Raw genomic sequence first — 22,592 nt, 5'->3', positions numbered from 1 at the left:
TTGCAGGCTTCAGCTGTGCAACTCATCCCTCAGAGACAGGGCAGATTGAGGTCCCTTGTTGAAAATGTCACTGGTTGCTAAAGCGGAGAGGAACAAAGACAAGCCCATAATTTGCCTTCACTTTGAGAGGAAGTTTCATGGACACTGAGCACACAGCACCTTACACTAGAGTCCTAAAATGTTTTCAGCCACTTGTCCCTGAGTAGTACCTATGGCATGATAAACTTCATGGAGAAATACTGAGCTGAACTCTGGGATCAACGTCCACATCACAAAATTTATTTCAACGTTCTGTTTTTCTTGCCAAAGACTAAAATGGCAAGTCATCTGTCAAAAGAGAAGATCTAACCAGGGGAGTAAGAAAGTGTCTTGAGAGCCTCAGGGAGAGTTGAAATTGGAAAGTTTAATTTTTTTGTTCACAACTAGCAGAAAATAAAGTTACTCCAATTTGAAGAGAGGCCTCGAATCTGTGCTAGAACATAATCCAGAGTACTCAACCATAACCTCTCTTTACACTGTAGACAGCAGATGCAGTAACACAGATTTGCACTTGTAATAAGACTAAATAAGACTCCAAAACTCACTGCAAGTACATTAGCAACAGACATCGTTAGGCTTGAGTCAGAAGCACTGTGACTAACTGCTGAAACTGTGTCCACTTTTTCCTAGACATCAGTGAAGCACTGTTCTCTAATGTCATCTCAGACACATCATTGTCAGATGTGCAAACCTACCAAAAAACTTCCCTGCAGGCCAGGAAGTCTTGGAGAGCTTCCAGCTTCTCCAGCTCTTGATTACAAGATATGAGCAAGGAACCCTGGTCAGATGTTCTCCTTCTTCCTAGACAGCAAAGAACGAGTACTTATGTCCTTATGCAAGTCTGCGTGTCTGGGTAGGAGACGGGATTGAAGGCTGCCAAAGAGGTAGTTCAGAAACTTTTTCTGATGCTCCTTTCTTACCCTAGGATTGAGGTCCTGATAAAACAAATAGACAAGCAGGTTATGTACATTGCTCAAACAAACAAGCGAGATGAGTGCATTCAAACTATGCACTGAAAAATTAAGCAAGCTTAAAGCCACATCACTGAGCAAGAGAAACCACGAGTGAGAATTATATTCGTTTTCTGAAAGAAGTCGAAACAAACAAGGTATTCAAAAAGAACACTAAACGCAGGGAAGTAAAACAGATCATCACAACTGAACTAACAAGCTAGGAGGAAGTGCTCTGCCACTGCTGGACTGGAGTCGAAAGAAGGAAGAGCCGCCTTCTCGTTCTTCCCATGGGTGTCTGGGGCAGGGAAGGTGAGGCACAAAGCATGTGCTCTACAGCCGCTAATACAAGTGAAACATCTCCACCCTGCCTGAATGGAAACCTGAACAATTGCTGAAAAGAGAGGTATAATTTCAGTAACTTTCACAAGCCTCCCGTAAATTAAGCCATTCATTTTTAACTTCACTAAAGGCAATGTAATTCAAGGATTAGAAATACTCAAAAACTAAACCCCCAGGAAAGCAAACTTCATCATTCTACTAACAGGTCCACCCTTAAGAATGCTGAATCTTTAAGGAAATTGTACTTTCCAAATTTAAAAGTATTTCTTCATTAGTAAAATACTACACAAAACTTAAGTCTTACTGGCAACTATTAAGAGAGAAAGCTTACATTCAAATTTAACAAACATATTTATCAGTTTAATTGATAAACTTACTGTAAAAAAAACCCCACCTTATGCCTACTATTTCTAAAAGTTAAATTGCACAGGCAAACAACAAAAAGTTTGAAAATGTGACTCTTTGCAGACTCTTCTGCCTCCCTGTCACCTTCCCCTATTAGACTCTCTCTCTGCCCTTACACACCTTCCTTCCAGCTCCCGTTTCCTAACCTTTCCCAGCTTTTCTTCTTCATGTTTGTAAGTACGGTTCAAAGTGGTACTCTCTCTCCTTTTATGTTATGGCCTCCTGTAAGGCCAGAAACACTGATAGTACAAGATAACTCCCTCCTAATACTTCCCGTCATGGAGGCCTCCAGAAGAACAATTCAATAAAAAGCTTATCTGTTCCTACAGCTGTCAGATTATTAAACCCAAAACATCCCCGTTGCAAAAAGCAGCTTCAGGGAAAGCAGAGTATGTCTGGTGCGGACAAACCTTCAGTGCGTTAAACTGACAAATCCATCAAGCCTTTATTCAGCATATAGAAATTGAGAGTATTCTGGCGCTTGTAACGAGGCCAAAACTTGATTCTTTTTCGCGGGAACACCAACTCGCATTCCCTGGATGCCAAAGTGATCCTGTTTCCTCCTACCTCACAGTTACCTAGTCTCTGCACCAAAGCACAGCTTTTTAGAACGTTGGGCTTTTTACTTTGAAGTAAACATGAGCTCAGTTTCCAATAATGGAAAAAGTTTATCAGGGAACATTTCCCTTTGTGTGATTTAGATATGATGATGGTACAAGGCTACTGAAAATAAGTTACTGAACTGGGGAAGTGCAGGCATGAAAATATCAGGATTATGAATATTCTGTTCTTCAGTGTGCTGCGTCTAAAAAGTAAAACTATTTTATACTGTTTTTTACAGGTGACTTTCTATGCATATCATTAGTGAATGGATTTCTACAGTTACGCTACAATCTTGGTGACAAGACAGTCATTCTACAGACCTTTCAGAAGATCCAGGCAAATGGAAATACATGGCATTCACTCAAAGCAGGAAGAGCTGGTAATGAAGGCTACCTGGACCTGGATGGTATCAACGTTACTCAAAAAGCTAGTCCTGGAATGAACGCGCTAGACACACACACGGATTTTTTTGTTGGAGGGGTGTCCTCCTTAGACCTTGTTAATTCCATGGCAGTAGAAAATGAACCCACGGGTTTCACCGGTTGTATACGAGAAATTGTTATAAACAACAGGGAACTGAAGCTTACCGTGACTGACCCCAAAGATGGGGCCAATGTTGGTGACTGTGACGGAACAGTTTGTGGGTACACAGTGTGCAAAAATAATGGAACATGTCAAGTTGAAAACTCAGGCTTTTCTTGCTCTTGCCCACAAGAGTGGATAGGGAGCACATGTGAACAATCTATTCACTGTTCACAAAACAGGTGTGGGTCTCAAGCTCTCTGTATTCCTCAACCTACTTCTTTTTCATATATCTGTGCATGTGCATTAGGCTGGTCAGGTAAGTACTGCGATAGCAAAATCAAATTTTTTATAGCAAAGTTCGTCGGCAACTCCTACATCAAATACACAGATCCTTATTATGGAAAAAGAGACCTCCAGTACAGCCGTATTTCTTTAAATTTTACTACCGATCAAACTGAAGGCTTAATAGTATGGATGGGAAAAGGTGAAGATGAAGATAATGATTTCCTTGCCATTGGTCTTGCCAATGGAACGTTAAAAATTGTGATTAATCTTGGAGAAAGAATCTCTGTTCCTCTAATTCATAGCAAATACTCCACCTGTTGTGATGAAAGATGGCATTTCGTTACTGTAGTTCAAAACCAAACTTGTATTAAGGTATATCTTGATGAGGAGCTAATTCTTTTTGAAGATATTGATCCACAGAGAAAATACACTGCTTTAAACTATGGTGGCATTTGTTATTTTGGTGGGTTTGAAATTGGCAGGAAAGTCAATATAGTCACTACAGGGCTTTTTCAGAAGGAATTCATTGGTAAAATTAAAGATGTTGTGCTCTTCCAAGATTCTAAGAAGATTCAGCTAATGAAAGCAGAAGGGTATAATGTTTACAATGGAAATCAGGGAAATTAATTGACAAACTGTTTAAGACTCTTCAAAAGTGACAAATTTCCTTTTCCTCCTGTTTCTTGTGCTAGCTGGCAGCATAAGACTTGGGAACCAACATAAGAAAGCACTTAATAAAATTGTCCTTAACTCCTTTTCTTTTTTTAATGTTGAGTATTAATAGCATATATAAAATGCGATCAGATGTTTTACTCATGAAGTTACTTATACATACTCTTTAGGATTTACTTTAAAATAACGGGAAAGTCTGCAGTTTTTTTCTTTATCGTGCTGGAAATAGTTTTGTAGACAAATAGGTAGTAATTAGCTTATAAAGCCAACCGTCACTCCAGTATCATTTGTTGCTTTATAAGAACAGACAACTTAGCGGTTTCTCCAAAACTCTTAAATTTTATTAGAATGCAGAGTTTCTCTTTCATAATTTTGTAATATTAAAGTCAAGTGTAGAAACTGAAAGGGGGGGGAGAGAAAAAAGGTGTACTTGGGGCAAAAAGCACGTTTATTGCAATGAGAATTTTTAGAATTGTAACATCTGTAATTACTTGTTAACGCCACAAAGGTAATGAAGTTGTTATGCCCCCGTTCTGAGTCTCTATCCATCGCGTATGCATTTATGTAAAAGGGTAGAACTTAAGGCTGTCTTCATGTTAAAATATTACACTTAAAGAAGAATGATTTTAAGAGCAGAAAAGGTATTTTAATCACTGAACAGATATAATATGCCTGCTGTTTTTCTCCAGCAGGTCTCCCCTGTTTGACTACATGAAAACTTTTTGTTTTAACCATTCACAACTGGAATATGGGAACGTGGCAGTCTGCCTACAAATAACTTCTATTCCTGACAGTTTAAAAACTAGAAAGTCTAAGAATTGCTTTGCTTTAGCTATACCCTTCTGGCTTATATGCCCCTAAATGAGATTTTGAAATTTTACTAGACAAAGGTTTTGTCTTTAGTAAATTGAATTTTCATGACTGTATTTTCCATGAACTTATAATCTCAAAAGTAAATAGAGTTCTTCATATATAAATGCAAAAACGCTATTCCTTCTGAAAAAGCTCAGTTATATTCTAGTGTAGTGAGCAATAAAAACAAAATAAATCAAGTTATATTTTAATGTGCTTAAACAAGTGATTTATGATGGTATCTACATTTCTCATTTGACTGATGGCTTACTGTATAAGTAAAATACTTAAATAAAAATAATAGTGATTGATTCCTCTCCCTTCCTTTTTTACTTTACTATTGCTCAAAAGCACATAATAAACCATCACCTCCGTGCATGGAAATTCTCCAAATACAAGTCTTCAGTGGGTACCGATCAGAAACAAGTAACTATTTCTGGGGGATTTTTTTGTCTTTCCTTAAAAGCAGATATGGAGCAGAGACAAAAAGCACAATAAAACTAGGTGACACACATTACTTTCCACATAATCATAATTGGTATGTAGCAATGAATGCACTGCCAAGTCAGTTACAGGTGACTTGAAGATAACTAAGGTGGGGGGATGATGGAACTATCCTGAGATGTTTTAATGAGGATCTGCAAACATCTTTGTGAGGTTCTTTCTATCCTCTTCAGCTGCTCTGAGCCCTCAAACGATCAGCCTGATGCAATAGAGCTTCTTCCCCTCTTCCCAACAAGCAGCTCATGAAGCCCACTTGGCATTTGAGCTGGCTCCAGATTCTTCTCCTCTTCCAGTTTCTCTTCAGAGGGCCTTTTATGGCCATGTGATGGGGAAGGGAGCATACTTAGGGTTTGTCCTGTTCTCTCTGGGGCTCCTGGTGTACTGCCAGTTCCTTGTCAGTGCACACTGCTTTTTGTGGCCTGAGCAGTGATTCAGTGTAAAACAAGTAACAAGTAATCGGAGCACTTCCAGCTAACACAGGTGTTGGAAGGAGAGTGACTGAAGGCAATGGAGAAGACAACATCCTTTATTCCTGTAGTAGCGGGATTTATTCCCATTACACTAACTCAAATTCTAGGACCAAATCCTGGAAACTGTCGCTGCTTGTTAATTTAAACTCTTAACAAAACTCTCCCTCAAGAGCTGTTTTACTGTGGCTCTCTTCGGGTTCTACATACAAGAGGCAGGTAGTAAAGCACTTGGCAAACCTGGAAAATGTTTACATATTCTTTCCAAACAAATTATTTCTGGTAGTTCTGGCAGAAAGCATTCCTGTCCCTTCCATACAGACAGTTGCAATTTTCATTGCTCCCAGTTTATTTTTAGAGCTCAAATGGATATGAATGTGAGAGACCCGGAGTAGACTACTTTTGAACAGGTCAAAAGAAAATCTTCACAAGCAGAGCTGCCGACTTGAAACTTACTCCAAAAACCAGAACAACGCTTTGGTGCACTTCTGTGTCTAAAGAACCCTGATTTAAATATTTAAACAACACAACACATGCATAATACTACCAGATATATTCAACGGCACTACTGCTATACAGACCATGGAATTAATTTGGAAAAGACTAATTTAATCATGTTATCATGCTATAAAAGTTAAAAGTTCAAATATTGCTTCTAGTTACTAACAAACTGAGGATTTTTTTCTTTATGAATCTTCTCAACTATGCATCTAAGAAACATTACTTAAGAAAAGTCTACCACCCCCTTTATTCGGTGCAAGATTTGTAATTTTAGTCAATTTGACCATGAAGCTACCTGCAAGTTATCCAAATGAAATTTTACCTTAAAATATATTCATAATTAAAACTAACAATTAGTGTGTTGTTAAACTGGAAAGACCCTTCTGGAAAGAAGAGGCTTTTCTCCAGCAAAGTGCAAATGCTACATCAGTACATAAGGTCATGTACTCAAAGTGAAAAGCAAAACAGTGAGAGACAGAACAATAAACCTAAGGGGTTTTTTATATAGCGGAGTATTTTTGTTGTTTCTGACAGACTCAACAAAATGACCAGTGTATTTTAAGACGTAAGAGCAGGAGATTTTAGTTTGTTTTCAGGTTTGCTTTTTTTTTTGGCTTTTTGTTTCACATCGGTGGATGGTAGTCACTACAAAATATCAATTTATTAGAAGTCCCAATGGTACAAACACCCTTCTGCCCTTCTCCGCCCTCTTCGTCCCCCAAAACTTTAAACGACCGAGCCATGAAGTGTACAACAAATGTGGCATTCTGTAACTCAGCCTGCTATATTCATTTAGCCTACAGTTTCACACCTATGAAATCAAACACACACAGTATGTGAGAAAGTTTTATCATTTTAGAATCAAAATATCCCTTAAAATATTTACATTTTACAGTAAAAAGGATAGCAAAACACAAAGTAATGTACAAGCTTAGGTATTCAAGTTTTTGAAGCATGGAAAATGGTGGGAGAAATGAATTAACTACTACAAATCATATTTTCAAGAATTTAGATTAAAAATGTTTTCTTATTAAAACAAGTGCAGTTTAAAGCAATAACATTCGAGCAGCTCAGCCTTCCAATTTCTGGTCACAAACTGCTTCAGATGCTTAGGAAATACTTGAAAAACTAATGAAATACACTTGAATTATTTTACTGTACTACTGAATAATTTAAAAAAACTCTTCACACCACCAAGCATATTATATTTTGTTGTAATGTGTGTGGATTCTGAGGCTTTGCTACAGTCTTTAAAAACAGTGCAATTTAAAAAGAAGGTTATTGTATGAAATTCACCTTTAAAATTATCAGAGCATCTTAAAACAGAAGAGAGCACAAATTACCAAAGGCAGCAACTATATTGCAGACTTGACTAAAGCCAACTTCATCAGCTAAGAAAATTTCTAAGCCTTTATTGCATATTAATAAAAGAAATCTTTAAAATTTTGAATATACAGCAATGTAAAATTTTTAAAAATATTAAACTCCTACTTCTAGCGATAGTTGGTATAATGAAAAAAAGGATGAGTATTGGTACATCGAGTGGTACCAAAACACAGACTTGTTTCTGCAAAACACCAACACTGAATAAAAAAGATGGCACAATCCTAGCAGGCTTTTTTTTGTTTTTTTTTTTAATACAAAGTTTTACGACATTACTCTAACAGTTTATTTAAATAGGATTTTGAAAGACTGCCTGCATCTTTTTACCTTTTGCTTTTAGTTCTGTCACTGTGGTCCCTATGTCTCTCTCTGTTCTTTTCACTTTCTCGTTCTCTATGCTTCTCTTTGCTTTTCTCCCTCTCCTTATCTTTTTCATGAGCCTGTTCTTCACTTTTAGGCTTCTCTGTCTTTTTTTCTGGATTTCTAGTCTCTCTGGGGCTTTTGCCATCAGCAGCCCTATCACTGTGTGGAGATCGCAATCTCTCTTTGTCTCTCTGTCCTTCCTCTCTACTCTTCCTCTCTCTCTCTTTTTCCTGGTTTCTGTCTCTGCGTCTATTTCTTTCAGAATCTTGCTCCCAGTATTTTTCGTTGTTCCACTCTTTTTCATGTCTGTCTTTCTTTTGGTGATGGGATTCACTGTAAAATCTTTGTCTATGTTGATCATTTTTTCCTCTACTGAACCCTCTCTCCAAATGCTGTTCTTGTCTGCCCCAAGGATCGCTGTGGCGTCTTTCTGGTCTCCTACTGTCTTTACTCTGAAAAAAATTTTCTGGCCCCAAAAATCTTGACTGTTTGTGAGCCACTGGTAGCCCTTGTGCAATGGGTCCGGCATAGTGTAGTGGCTGACCTGATAAATGAGCTACTGGTGGCCATGGCATCATTGGATTTTGAGGAAAGCCAAAGCCTGGAGGAGGAAGAAGTGGAGGTGGTAAATGAGGAAATCCAAACATAGGGTTGTTTTGTGGAGGGAAGTTATGAGGTGCAGGAGCCTGAAACTGAAATCCAGATGGACTAGATTTAGGATGCTGAAAATTCTGCTGTGGAGGTCTAACAGATGAGAAGCTGCCACTTGTAATAGGGCTTGGGGCTTTGGAAATAAATTCAGAACGAGAAGAGTTTTCGGTTTCAAAATGAGATGAAGTTGCTGCTGGTCCTCTTCTAAATGAGTTCACTGTTTCAATGTTTTGCATCAGTGCATCTTCCTGTGAGTGTTTGGTATCTTCTGCTCGTGATGTGCCTGCGTTATCTGCTTTTGCTGCAGTTGCACTGTACTGCGTCTCATTGGTTTGTGCATCACTTTGATACAGGTTTGAGCCCACTTCTCCAGAAGACTGTTTGTTCTCTGGTTCCACTTGATCATTTCCTGAAGCATTGTGTCGGTCTTCATTTCTGCTAACGTCTCCTTCCTTGTTTTCCAAAGCATTAGACTGCTGGCTTCGTCCAGCTGCCTGTCGTGGGTCTCTTTTAAGATTAATAAATGGCGGTGATTTAGAGGTATTAGCAGTGGTACCTTCAGCAGAGCCTACATTAATGTTGTTCTCATTGGGTTTTTTCCCTGCGTTTGATGAGGAAGAAGAAAAGCTGGAGTTTGTGGTCCTTCTGATCTCCTGTGCAACGTTATCTTTGTCGGGTAACTGCCGCTTTGGATCATTTTCTTTACTTTCTTCAGTTTCTTTATTCTGTGTCTGAGCAGATAAATTTGATAAGAATGCTTCTGTGGAGACATCTGGAGGTTTTCCCTTAAGACTCAGCCCTATCAAAGATCCAGCACTTCTTGCAGAACTTGCAGTCCCTACAGCTGCTGCATCCACAGTCACAGTAGCGTTAGTGGATTCTTGTAGATCATCCAAACCAGTCTTTGCTTCACTAACTTCTGTAGTTACCTCAGCAACATCCATGTTTTCTTCTTTTAAGGTTGCTTGTTCATTTAATAATGGTATGTCTTCACTGGGACTCGCTTCTGCCTTGCCATGTTCATATACCTGCCCTGTCGTACCCAACAGGCTTTGGAGAATATCATCCACTGGCAATGGTTTATTTGCTAGCTCCAGAGTAGAAGGCTGATTTTCCCATCCAACCAGGACTCCAGGAAGAAATCTGAGAGGCTTCGGTGGTTCATGTTTGGTACTTTCCACCAACGGTTCAATAACTGCTGGAACATCTTCCACATTAGATTGCTGAGGTTTATTTCTCTGCTTGTGTAGCACAGTTGTGAAGGAATTAAAAAAATCATTTTCCTCTTCTTCTTCTAGTGCCAACTCATGATGAGAGATTTCAGGTTTGTTTGGCTTGCTTTTCTTCTCTGGTGGCAAGTTACTCAAGGTACTTTCAGAAGTTTCGTCCACAAAACTGCTAGTAACACTTGCAACAGCAGTAATCTGCCTCTTCATTTTCTGGCGAATTATCAATCCCAGTAATAAATTTGGTCGGTGTATTTCAATCCCTGTACAAAATTGTAACAGCAATTTATCATCTCGTTATGTTTTGGTTCAGGCAATCATTTTAACAAAAATAACCTCCATATTCTTACAATATATTATAGAAAGTATTCATTTTATGACATTTGAAATTTCCATCAAATATAACAAACAATACTTAAAATAATCAAAAAATATATTTCCAACATAAAAATTATGACTTCAAACACTGCAAATTAAAATTGCTTTAGGTACTATATTGCCACTATAACTTCCAAATACAGAGTACGAGACAGTTATATAGGATATCTAGTCACATAAGAAAAAGCAGAGAAGTTAAACATCATCATGTTAGTCTAACGCAGCTACAGTCTGGTCACTGTGGTAGCAAAGCACAAGGGGGGGGGGGGGGGGAAGTAAATAGCACACTTGCTACCACAAAATCTCCTAATCAATTTGTGTTAGGCATACTTCTTCAAAGATTTACCAAGAGTGACTTTCCAAAATGCTTCCCTCATCGCAGGAGGGCACTGTATTTAAAGGTACACTATTAGCTATCTCTTTACTATGTATTTTGTTCTGTGTAATTTAGGTTCTTGGGAAAAAACAACCTCTCTTCATTTCGGCCCTGCCTATCTCAAAAGAAGAAATCATCCACAAATTTTTATAACCAAAATAAAATTGATAAAAAATAACTCAGGTGAAAGCAGAACAACTGAGAGCCATTTCAGGATCTTTTCTTCCTTGCCCACCTGTTTTTTAAACTTTCCATGTCTTTTTTTTTTTTTTTAAGGAAGTTTGGAACACTTGAGGAAAAAAGGAATTGGTACATTTCAAATAATGAAAAATACTATTTTAAAGTTACAGTATCAATTTGGAACTCGTACGACTACTATCATAGTTCACTTGCACCACTGAATTTACTGAGATTGTAACCTACAAAGCCACCTGGGTTAGAGGAAGAATGTAGTAAACAAAACAAAGTTACACACAGTAATTTTTTCAAGAACAATACTTTAAAGTATCAGAATAATCTTAAAACAGGAAATTAGTATCTTTTCAAGGAAGCTAATACATTATGGAAAACTCATGACATGTTTGAACAGAATAGCTGCCATTTTTAAATGTAATTTTCCCTTACATTTCTGTTGTAAACTTCTTTAAGTAGGGTTATGATAATAAAGTTCCAAATTCCAAGCTGTACTTACCAGGCCCATCAAAAGGCACAAGATGATGTGGAACTTTATCTGAGGAACCTAAAGGGATGAGGTACAAATCTTTCACTTGCTTCATGTTATTGGCCGCTACACCATAACGTTTTCTACTGCTGAAATAGGCAAACAACAACGCATAGGATATCTGATCCTCTTCAGTTACAGGGGTAAAGCGAACTACACAGATCTCCTGTTTACAAAAAGAGAGAGAAAAAGATGGTCAGATACGTTTTTCTATTATTCAAAAGCACAGTTCAGAGGAGGAGAAAAAGCCTCCCCAAGAAGGCAGAGAACAACAGAGGATACAGGAGCAGAAACAGGCACAAAAATAATTACGGAAAATTGAAGAAAACAAATAAAAAGCATTTAGTATAAAAAAAATTAATTACAGTGCATAACAGAAAAGCCAACATCTAAATAAATAAATTTAGCTAAATAAAAAATTTAGCTATAAAAATTTAGCTAAATAAAAAGTTTTAGGGAAGCATGCCAGCTTCCAAGTAATTATTCCCCTTCCCACCCATAACATTGCTAGAAAGTTTTATTTTTAGACCATTGTGTCCGAGATATCCATTAATACTGGGGAAGATCAGTATTCAGATCCCAGAATTACAACAAAAGCCCAGCTGAGGAGTCGATGCTGGGACTGATGCTGTTTATGGCTTAACTAATGACCTGGAAGATGGGACAGGAGAGTCTGCAAAACTGAGATGACACCTAATTAGGGGCAGTGGTCGATATGCTGAAGAGTGTGGGCTGCCTTTCAGAGGGACCTCAGCAGGCTGAAAAGGTGGGCTGACCTTCATGAAGGTCAGCAAAGGCAAATGCAAAATCTTGCACTTTGAGATGTAGTAACCCCATGCAGCAGGACAGGCCGAGGGACTGACTGCCTAGAAAGCAGCTTGGCATAAAGGATGCGGGGGTCCTGGTAGATGAGCTGAATGTGAACCAGCAACACGTCCATGCCAAGAAGGCCAACTGCGTGCTGGGTGTCAGAACCGGAGCAGCCAGCAGGCCAAGGGAAATAATTATTCCCTTCTATCCAGCACTTGTGACAGAGCATCTGGAGAACACCACCTAGTTTTGGGCTCCCCAGCCCGAGGACAACCTGCACACAGCAGGACAAGTCCAGCAGAGGACCACTGAGATGGTTTTGCATACTGTAACAGTACTGAAACGAAAGGTAACACTTGAGACATGTGAAGTGGTGTCCAAACATTCATAATGAGTTACTGTCTCAAAGGAATACAAGTATTTTCAAACAGCAAATGACAGGTTAAGGTTAGACAGTAAGAAAATAAATGCCATCAGCTGTCATCCATCCCATTCAACGTAACTGTCAGTTATCCTTCATATGTCACGTATTTCACAAATGTTCCGGGGAAAAAAAAGAGATCTTTAGGGTGAGTAAGATATATGTTAAACAGCAAGCCTTAAATACATAAAATTCTTACCTTGGTCCCTGAAGCTTTGATTTTTTCTACATACTCCCAGACAGTGTGAGGAGATATCCTGCCACCTACTTGAATACTATCGGGTAAATCCTATGAGAAAGGACAACAGAAATCTGAATCCAACCTAAAAATTGTGGTAAATCCTTCATCCAGTATCTATTTCATATATTCAAAACATGCTTAATTCTTATAAGCTTAATTCTTATATATAATTCTTATATAATTCTTAAATTATAATTTTAAAGTATCAGTAGAATATTGATAACAACAGCAGAATACTGAAAAACAACAGTAGAAACAAATCAATTTACATTTAAATCTTGGATATTTATATTAGGATTTTCAGTGCAAAGTTAATGATCTGTACTAAAATAGTTATCATTCAATATTGTTCATCTATACCTTGCCCAAAATTATTTATTTAAGTAACATTAACCGCAAACATAACTGTACTGTGCTCTGGAAACACTCAAGTTATCTGTAAGATCAAACAGCTATGAGAGCCCCACACCTATGAAGGAATATAATAAACTTTCAGAATCTTAATCATGAGGGAAAAACATAACCTACACACACATGCATATATAGACATAAACTTGTTCTTGGATATTATCAAGCTCACTATTCACAAGTAACAAAAACAGACTTTCAGAATCATTTAGGAACACCTAAGAAAAAACAGGTTTTTGAAATAAAGCAGAAGAGTTTTGAAAAGCACATTTTATTCGTAAAACAATCCTTTAGTATTAAAGGGTACTGCATACCCTGCACTTCACTGAAGATTTACAGCAAAGTAAAGATAATCACATTAATAGAAGCCGTAAGTCCGTTTAATTAGAAAGCTGATGCATCCCGTGTCACTGGCGAAAAGTAACACTGAGCCTTTTGAACTCTCTGATCTTTATGACACAAAGACAACTATTATAAGCAGTTGCATCGTTTTCCTGCCTCTCAGACACTGAAGAGAACACTACGTAAACGTTTTTTTTTTTAAAAAGGGATTATTTAGTCTTACAATGGAAAGTTAGGACCAGAATTGCCACCAGATAGGCAAAAAAAGAAACCCTGTTACGCAGGTTTCTGCTGTAGAAGATGAGGCGGCTTCTTGCACTGTGTCAACAAAAACCACCAGTAGACACTTCTCTTCCAAAAACTGGTATTGACTTGTTTAATGCTTTGAATTCAAAACTGAGCTACAATTTTCTCACCTCTAATTCAGAAAATGGATGCCACCGAGGTGGTTATTTCAGTAGCAAATTTTGTCCTATCTTTCCCGGATACTTTATGCTACAAAAGATGTTCCATAATAACCAAAAAACAGTTCAACTTTTATAAAACCAGCTCTGGAAATACTGCTGCTCATCCTCAAGAAACATCTGTCAGTGAGATGAGAGCAAAACTTCTTAAAATATATCAAAGAACTTGAATCCTGATGAACCATAGCTCCATGTAGGACAAACAGAAAAATACTGTACTTCAAATACATACCCTAACCTATATCCTCCCATAAATACTTTACTCAGTACAATGATCATGCTTCATTGCCTTTCATCATTATACTATTATTAGCCTACAAGGTAAACAAGTCGCTGAAGTTAACAAATGAATTTTTCATTCTTTGCAGTAAATGGAAGTACCTCTGTTAAATACTCAAAAGAGCCAGAAACTGGATAAGCCTTAATAACAAACTTTGCCACTGAAGGCATATTGATAAAACCCTTCCAGATGAAATTCAGGCGTGCCAGAAACAGACTTTCACATTCCACAGTACCAGGTGTTTCTGACCTAAAAAACGACAAACAAAAAACCGCTTTGTTTAGAACATGATATATCATGCAATATCATGTAAATCATAATCTTTCTTCGTAAAAGAAATTACGTGTCATTAAGAATATTCTTTTCCAGTTACGCATACTTGAGGGTCAATGAAAAGAGATAGGCAGACAACCATGTTTCTCACCTTCCAGTGGAATTACATGAAGTTACATATATTACGTGAAGGACCATCAGATAAGCAGCACATTAGTTCACTACTGTAGCTTTTGAGAATTTGAAATTATTTAGTCCAAGAGTTATTAAATGCTACTGAAGAGGACACACAAACACATATAGGTGCTGCAGACCCAGTTAGATCCTCCCCTGCCACAGGGAGGGGAGGAGAAGACGACATACTGCCTGCTGGCCTATCTTCACCCCGCTTTCCTAGCTCCCACGTTTTGTTGCAACACTGTCTGTCCCCCTTCCCTTCCCTTGTCCTGCAAGCTGGCTCCTCATCTCTTCTCACCCATGCATCACTTCCACAGCTTCTGTGAACGCCTCCTCCTAATTCCAATATCAGCTGTACAAATCAGCTTTTTTTCCCCCCTTCAAAAAAAAGCCTCGGTTTTGTCAATAAAGCAGCTGCAAGGAATAAATGAAAAGACTTAAATAATTTCACAGAGGAGTGTTTCTCAGCCTGGGGGTTTCCTCATGGAAAAGGTTACAGCCACATTTCAACATTTCCCAACATGTTGTTATCAAAATATTCTAGGCGTGCTATTAGCAGTTTTGAGCTAGCTGCCCAGTAATACCAGATGTACTGTTACAGTAACACAGTAACCTATGTTTCTTTCTGTCTACACTAGAAATTGCTTCTTTGAATCTTCAGCAAGCTATTCAAAAAACAAAGTGCACTGCCCTCGGTAAAGGATCCCACTGTTCTGATAAAGGCAGAATTTCAGCACAAACTCCAGTCAATTCTAAATAACTGGAAGGCAATGTTTTTCTAGCAAACCCTTCCTCAAACCACAAAAAACCAGCCTCATAAATTGCAATTCCCTCTTTAGTGGGTAGCAGAGTGTGGAAGAAAATGAAGAGAGCACTGACAGCAAATACGGCAAAACATCAAACAAGCTGCTGTTAACTGTCGTTTCTAGAAAAAGTGTTGCTTTGAGATTTGAAACTAGCCTGATTTATCAGTGTAAATGCTCTGTTTAGAGAGATCTCAAACTCCCTAGCTTTACGTATACACATACACAAACACACACACACTCATTCAATTGCAGCACTGCACATACTACATTCCTTAATAGCAAAATACAATATGAAATCTATATTCTGCCTTTTTAGGCCTTGTTGCACCATAAAACATAAGGTACTTTTGCCCAATCACTTTTCCCCAAAAGAAAATGTGGTAATTAGAAGTTCATAATCACAACAATATATGTACTATTATCTATATAAATGCATAGCACCATTTACTCCAGCAGATAACCCCATTCCGACGAAGAGGTGTACAACTTCAAGTACACAAATGAATTAATAAAATACCATTAAAAAAAATAACTTTAGTCATAAAAGCTTAACAAGGTTAATAATGTCTTTCATTTAAAAATACTGTTTCTACAGTTTATATTACTTTGGGAGAGGTGTGAATGATGATTTGGATGAGTCTTGCTTATCATCTTCCAGTAATTCTGAAGCTAAAATACTTGATGTTGAAGAAAGCGCGTCTGCAATGCTCTCTGCTTCGTTGTCTGACTGCTTCCGTGCAACTCCAACAGACACTTTCACTTTTTTGGCAGAAAGATCATCAGTAGGTGGTGCCATTCGGCCTGCAGAGAATCATAGAATCATAGAATCGTTTAGGTTGGAAAAGACCTTTAAGATCATGAAGTCCAACCATGAACCTAGCACTGCCAAGTCCACCACTAAACCATGTCCCTAAGCACCACATCTACACGTCTTTTAAATACCTCCAGGGATGGTGACTCAACCACTGCCATGGGCAACACGTTCCAATGCTTGACAACCCTTTTGGCGAAGACATTTTTTCCTAATGTCCAATCTAAACCTCCCTTGGCGCAACTTGAGGCCATTTCCTCTTGTCCTATCGCTAGTTACTTGGGAGAAGAGACCAACACCCACCTCGCTACAACCTCCTTTCAGGTAGTTGTAGAGCGCGATGAGGTCTCCCCTCAGCCTCCTCTTCTCCAGGCTAAACAACCCCAGTTCCCTCAGCCGCTCCTCATAAGACTTGTGCTCCAGGCCCTTCACCAGCTTCCTTGCCCTTCTCTGGACAAGCTCCAGCACCTCCATGTCCTTCTTGTAGTGAGGGGCCCAAAACTGAGCACAGGATTCGAGGTGTGGCCTCACCAGTGCCGAGTACAGGGGCACCATCACCTCCCTGCTCCTGCTGGCCACACTATTTCTGATAGAGGCCAGGATGCCGTTGGCCGCCTTGGCCACCTGGACACACTGCTGGCTCATGTTCAGCAATGTTTTTTATTTTTTATTAAAGAAATGGAAGAGGACTTCTTCTTGAAGACATGGAAGATGCACCAAAAATACTACATATTGCCACTGAAGTGCAATAGGATAAAGAAATGATACATTTTATACATATTTATACAATGTATAAATTATACATTGTATATATTTAAACAATATTATACATAAATATTGCCACTGTAACGGGATAGGATAAAGAAATGAGGAATCAACAATAGCATGTACATCCATTAAAGGGATTTCTTTCTCTGCAATCTTTTTTTTTTTTAAATAGAAGACAACTTTATCCCAATAGCCTATCATTTTAATATTGTCTCTTTTGTAAATTATGAAGTAAAACACTGCTTCCACATCTTTGTCAGCAAACTAGGGAAAAAACCCCATTTATTTACATTCTTGATATATACTGAGATTTATGACTGAAAAGCATTATACAAGCATGATATATTTATTTTGACACACTTTTCAAAATTACCTATGCAGATTTTGCAGTTAAGATCGAAGAGATGATTTTTATGTTGACTTGTAGTGTCTGGAGATGCAGATTCATTTATTTCTTTATCTTTTTCAGCTTCCTCTGACTTCTCAAACAACTTCATATTAGGTTCCTAAGAAAAGTCAAACTCATTTCAGTTAGCCTTTTTTTCCTCTGTTAATATTCCTAATATTGCTATTCATATTACTTAAACATTTTATGGTATTTTTCTTCCGTTCAGACGCTCCCTTCAGCTGTATAGCCTAAAAGGCTATCACAAAATCTACAAATGCATTAAAAGGATGAATTGATATTCCTAAATATATTTCAGATAAGATTTGGAATATTTTCTACTATTGCCAGAATTCATCATATACAACATGAAAAAACAAAAAAACACCAGGCCCAGAACTGAAAGACAATGAGGATAAAAGAAAAATTGAACTCAAAACAGATGTAACATATAATTACAGATCCGAACAACAAAATATTAAACAAACCACTTTACAACCATATTATCTATGTAAACTAAATACACTGTGTCGCCATGCTTTCTTTTCTACCTGAATTTCCATAACTTCCTCTTGTTCTTTTATTGGTGTTTCACTTTCAATTTCTATTTCTCCTTTGTGAGTAATTTTTGTGATAGGTCTTCTTTCAACTTCCCTCTGTTCTTTCTCGATCATTTCAATTGTCTGTAAAAACAGGAAGTTATTTATATTTACTTCCATATAATAACATTTGGAAATCCACAAATATAACAACAGAAAATACGATTGCAATTAGGAAACCCTCTAGGAAAAAAAGAATACATTCTTATTTTGCAGGTTTCAAGTAGTTTCATAAAGCAAATGCACAAGCAGCTGGTCTAACTTCACCTACAATGCAGTGAGTACTTATCAGGCATTTATTTAAACAAGTTACAAAGCAGACCTTCAACACTAAATTTAAAAATAGGTAATTCTGATTTTCCAAGAGTTAAAGAAAAAAAAATGCATCAACTCTTTTCCCATAATAACAGGGACAATGTAGGACATAAATACATATAGATTTGTATCATTTTTCAAGAGCTTGTTTTTGAGTACATAAACCTAATGCTCTACCTCAATAAAAACATTTAAATGTATTCTTAAAGTAATGGATGTGCTAATTCTGATCAGCGCTGCTGCTTTGCTCTGTTGCAAAAAACCAAAACATAAACTGTTATTTCTAACATTGCTTCTTAAAGCACATTTCTACTTCTTAAACCAGAAACAGTTTGTGTTGGCTGTCCCCAATATTTTAAGCCTGGTTTCATAAGGAAACACGGATTCTATAACTGCTTTATCTGTCTGCCAAATACCTACAGTTACTTTTGAACACATTGGGAAAACTTTGAAAAAAAAATAGTAAGTAGCAGTCTCAAAGTCTTGTTTAAGTAAGAAAATGAAAAATACAGTCAAATGATACATTGCTATTTATTTTACATGTTGTATTCCATTTCAAATTCTAGAAATTTTGAAGTATTTCTCTGAAATAGTTAGGACCCTTCAGTAATTTTTGAGCAGCATACGCTTTTGTTTTAAAGCTGTTCCTTACAGCAGTGGAATATTGTTTTGTATTGTCTGTTTTCAGTATTTTATTGATGTTAATAAAAATAAATGTAATGAAGATGTACCTCAAAAGATGGGCTTTAGATAGCTACAGAATAAACAAACTTTTCATGCCTTTCTAGGCCCTCAAAACAACTTTGAGATAATACAATAATTCAACAACTGTTTTTGCATAGGAACTAGCAAAAAGTTGTCATGATTCATAAACAGATCTAGTTGCAATGCAAAGAAAAGGAAAAAAACAGGAATAATTTATGTCGCAATGCAAATCGCAGTCTTTAAAACAGCATCCTGCTGTACTGAATCAGTTATCACTGAACATTTTTTCACTCTGAGCACACAGAATTCAAGAGGATGAATTTCCATGTGTTCTGTGTTACACTACCTACTCATTAATTTTTTATCGGAAGTCATTTGATATAATCCACAATTCCTAGTATGATAAAACCAAAACACAAAATGCATACCAGTTAACACTACCCAAATTTTGTGCCTTTCAGTTCTATGAAGTGGCATATAAATAACAAGGACTCTGCCGACACAAATCCAGATGTTGTAAACTAGAAAACTTGAAGCTGTAAACTGGACATTTCTAAGCAGCTGCAGTTAACTATCATCGGACTAACTGCCCAATAAACATGGTAATATCTAAGAAAAAGGCATCTTCTATAAAAATAATACAGCTCCTTATATTCCTGCTTCTCGTTCTAAATTGTCAACACAGCTATAAATATAGTGTGACTTTCTGTTTTAAGAAAAGTAATGCTCTAACCAACCTAATAAACTTCCTACACTTTGTTGGGGTTTTTTGGTTCAGGGTTTTTTTTTTTTCCCTTTAGATTGCTTTTCAGACTGGCAGACCAAGTTTTCAGCTTCAGATTTACTTCTTGGTGGGTGATTTGTCATGCGCCATCAGCATGTAAGTTATAAACACCAGTTCAGTTTGGTTTGTCCAAAAAGATCTTTCTCCTTTTCTAAGAAACTGGTGTCTATAAACCTCCAGCTAGATCTTTAAATCTTGTTGGAAAGAAGGACAAAGAAACCTTCACTCCTGAGACAGAAGAAAGAGCAAACAGCAACAAAGTTGCAAAGGAAAATGCATGGTTTCCCCCTTTCAGGAATCTACTACACTTCTTTCACTTCTGTCCTAACAAGCCCTTTGGGTTTTGAATACTAAATAAATTATAGAGATCATCCTGATTAGTCAGAGTTGCTTTGTGCAACATGCATTCTGTTCTTTCTACACACACTTAACCTGAAAACAGAAGTTAAATATGCTTAGGCAGTCAACTAAACAACATAAGTTGACAAATCTTACATGTCTGTTTTCCCTCTGTCTCCAAGCAGCCAGTTCTTTGGAAGCCAGTTCTTCGGGGCTCATTTTTATTAGATGGTCTGGAGTAACCTCTCCTTTCAGTACTTTCTTAAATAATATCTAGAAGAAAGAAGAAAAGTTAACTATTGCTATCAAGAGAAAACCAGCTCGCAGCAGGAAATAAAGCAGAGAACCAACATAGAACACACTCTGTATAGCTATATGGATCCTGTGGTTTTGCAATTACCTCCCACTGTAGGAAGCGGTACTAGATTTTATAACATAAAAAGCTTAATTCCAGAGCTCCATTTATTCTACATAACAGAATGTATCTACATATACCCTTAATGATCAGATGTACAATTAACTGTTGTTCCAAAGGAGAAAGTGAATTTATGCCCATTGAAGCAGTAACTCGGACTTTTTTTTTTTTTGTAAAGGTGCAAGTTGCCTGTATTACACAGCAGAAAATTAGTATTAAAGAGGATGTCTACACTTCTTGACTGACCGAACTGAATTCCTAGGGTAAAAAAACCCCACATAATTTAGCAGTATGACCAAAGAGAAGCCAATGACAGAAGTCAGCCTGTTCATATAATTTACAGTTGGCTAATAGTAAAATACTATAGACAAAGCAACTTGATCAGAATATCTGGTAAAGGGACAAAAGACAGAAGTTGAGGGGGTGAGTACGATGTTGAACAATGGGCTCACAGAAAGCAGAAAAGAGAGTGAAGACCAAGCTTGAGAAATCTGGGTATGAAAACGCACAGTGAGACACGCTACTGGACAGTAAGCGCAGTAAGCAGGAAAGAGTTATGGGGGGACAGGGACACCCAAACAACAGATCAGTGGTAAAGACAAACACTTAAACTAAGCAAGCTTATCCATTACACTTTGAAACCCCACTTTTCAATAAAAAGTACACTGGGAGCAAGGAGATGAAGAATTAATGACGGGGAACAAGTGAAAAAGAACACAGAGAACACTGAGTGCACAAGAGGACAAACAACGTCAAAGAGAAACCTACAGAAAAAAATAACACACAGGATAAATTGTGAAAGGATTAATAATGCATCTACATAGAAGACTGTTCCTTTAATCTACAACAAATAAAGGATTTCTGTAAAGCACAAAAGACAAATAATACATACATTATTTTTAGGATCTTTTAGATTGAACATTAAACTTCTGTATTTGTTCTTATACTTTGAGTCAGTGTCCCGAAAAAAAGAAAACAGCTCTCTTTCAATCCTTGTGGCAACTTTTGCTGCTCTCTCCTCAGGAATCTTTAAATTGGAGTCTGTCAATCTGTGGGAGAACACAGGGGAAATTACCAAAAGCTTCCACATAATTAATATTTTTTTCTCTGCCTTCCGAAAGAAAATAATTACAATCACAAATTTATGATTTCTTTTAATAATATACCTATACTTTACCTTTTCATTAGAATTTCCTTAAGAGACTGCTTGACACTTTGTCTTATCTGATCAGCAGAAGGTTTGGAAGCTGGCACGGCTGGCAGGTGTGTTGCACTAATGGATCCTTTCTCATTTTTCTTTTTCTTAATTTCTTGTTTCTCATGACCACCTATCAAAACAGAGAGTTAAAAACTGTAAGCTACTCAAGCCACTCAATAAACTTTTACTGTTGCTATATGTCATGAAGTTTTATTTTTAAACTGCTAAGAATTGACCTTCAAGGAGAAGGAATGGACTCACAGCGTTGTTGGTTTTTTTTTTTCTTATTTTGTATTACATAGATTAATCCAGAAAAAACTTCCTTAGCAGAAATAACTAGAACTTTTGCTCTTCGGTATTTTGCTCTAAAGTATTTTCTTCTACACTGAACCAAGATGACCAGTGCTTATTAGCTTGATCTTAAGTAGGATTTTTGACTCTGAATTCTTGTAAAAGCATAGATTAATTTTTCAATGAGTAAACTGAGAAATAATATATTGGGAAACCCTTAATATAAGCATATTAAACTTTACTTTAAAATAGAGTTTTTCATTAAACTTAGCATTTCTATATCTGTTAGCCATCAAAATTATTGCAATTATAATAATCTCAGTTTCTGATTCAGGTAACAGACAATCTTAAATAAGGCTTGTGTCATAAATAATACAAATAATGGAAATTTCTAATAAAATTAAAATCATTAAAGCAAAAAACACAAATTCCTTCAAAATTCAATTTTCAGGGTGTTAACTGAAAGCTTATTTGTCTCAGCAAGCAAACATGTCGCTAATTTAGAGCTGTAGCCTTC

The 22,592-nt window shown here is 37.1% G+C and overlaps 2 protein-coding genes across 13 annotated transcripts in view; one reads left to right on the top strand and one right to left on the bottom strand.

Annotated features, from left to right (window-relative positions):
• EYS (eyes shut homolog) overlaps positions 1–4,539 on the top strand; it is a 958,850-nt gene extending 954,311 nt beyond the window's left edge. The window contains exon 48 of the mRNA XM_075145270.1: positions 2,578–4,539. Within this exon, the coding sequence (XP_075001371.1) occupies positions 2,578–3,776 (1,199 nt within the window). The 3' untranslated portion in view covers positions 3,777–4,539. The remainder of the gene's footprint in view (positions 1–2,577) is intronic.
• Positions 4,540–6,978: 2,439 nt separating this feature from the next.
• The window catches only part of PHF3 (PHD finger protein 3), a 54,247-nt gene continuing 38,633 nt past the window's right edge, over positions 6,979–22,592 (bottom strand). For all 12 annotated transcript variants that reach the window (XM_075145271.1, XM_075145273.1, XM_075145277.1 and 9 more), the window contains 10 exons: positions 21,764–21,914; positions 21,479–21,635; positions 20,328–20,444; positions 17,981–18,112; positions 17,418–17,550; positions 16,071–16,266; positions 14,311–14,458; positions 12,674–12,763; positions 11,214–11,409; positions 6,979–10,031 (listed from right to left, as the gene is read on the bottom strand). In XM_075145271.1, coding sequence (XP_075001372.1) covers positions 7,852–10,031; positions 11,214–11,409; positions 12,674–12,763; positions 14,311–14,458; positions 16,071–16,266; positions 17,418–17,550; positions 17,981–18,112; positions 20,328–20,444; positions 21,479–21,635; positions 21,764–21,914 — 3,500 coding nt within the window. In that variant the 3' untranslated portion in view covers positions 6,979–7,851. The remainder of the gene's footprint in view (positions 10,032–11,213; positions 11,410–12,673; positions 12,764–14,310; positions 14,459–16,070; positions 16,267–17,417; positions 17,551–17,980; positions 18,113–20,327; positions 20,445–21,478; positions 21,636–21,763; positions 21,915–22,592) is intronic.

This window comes from Calonectris borealis, chromosome 3, assembly GCF_964195595.1.
Source record: "Calonectris borealis chromosome 3, bCalBor7.hap1.2, whole genome shotgun sequence".
Lineage (NCBI taxonomy): Eukaryota > Metazoa > Chordata > Aves > Procellariiformes > Procellariidae > Calonectris > Calonectris borealis.
Note: the sequence above shows the minus strand (reverse complement) of the source record. Positions and strands in the feature narration are given on the sequence as shown.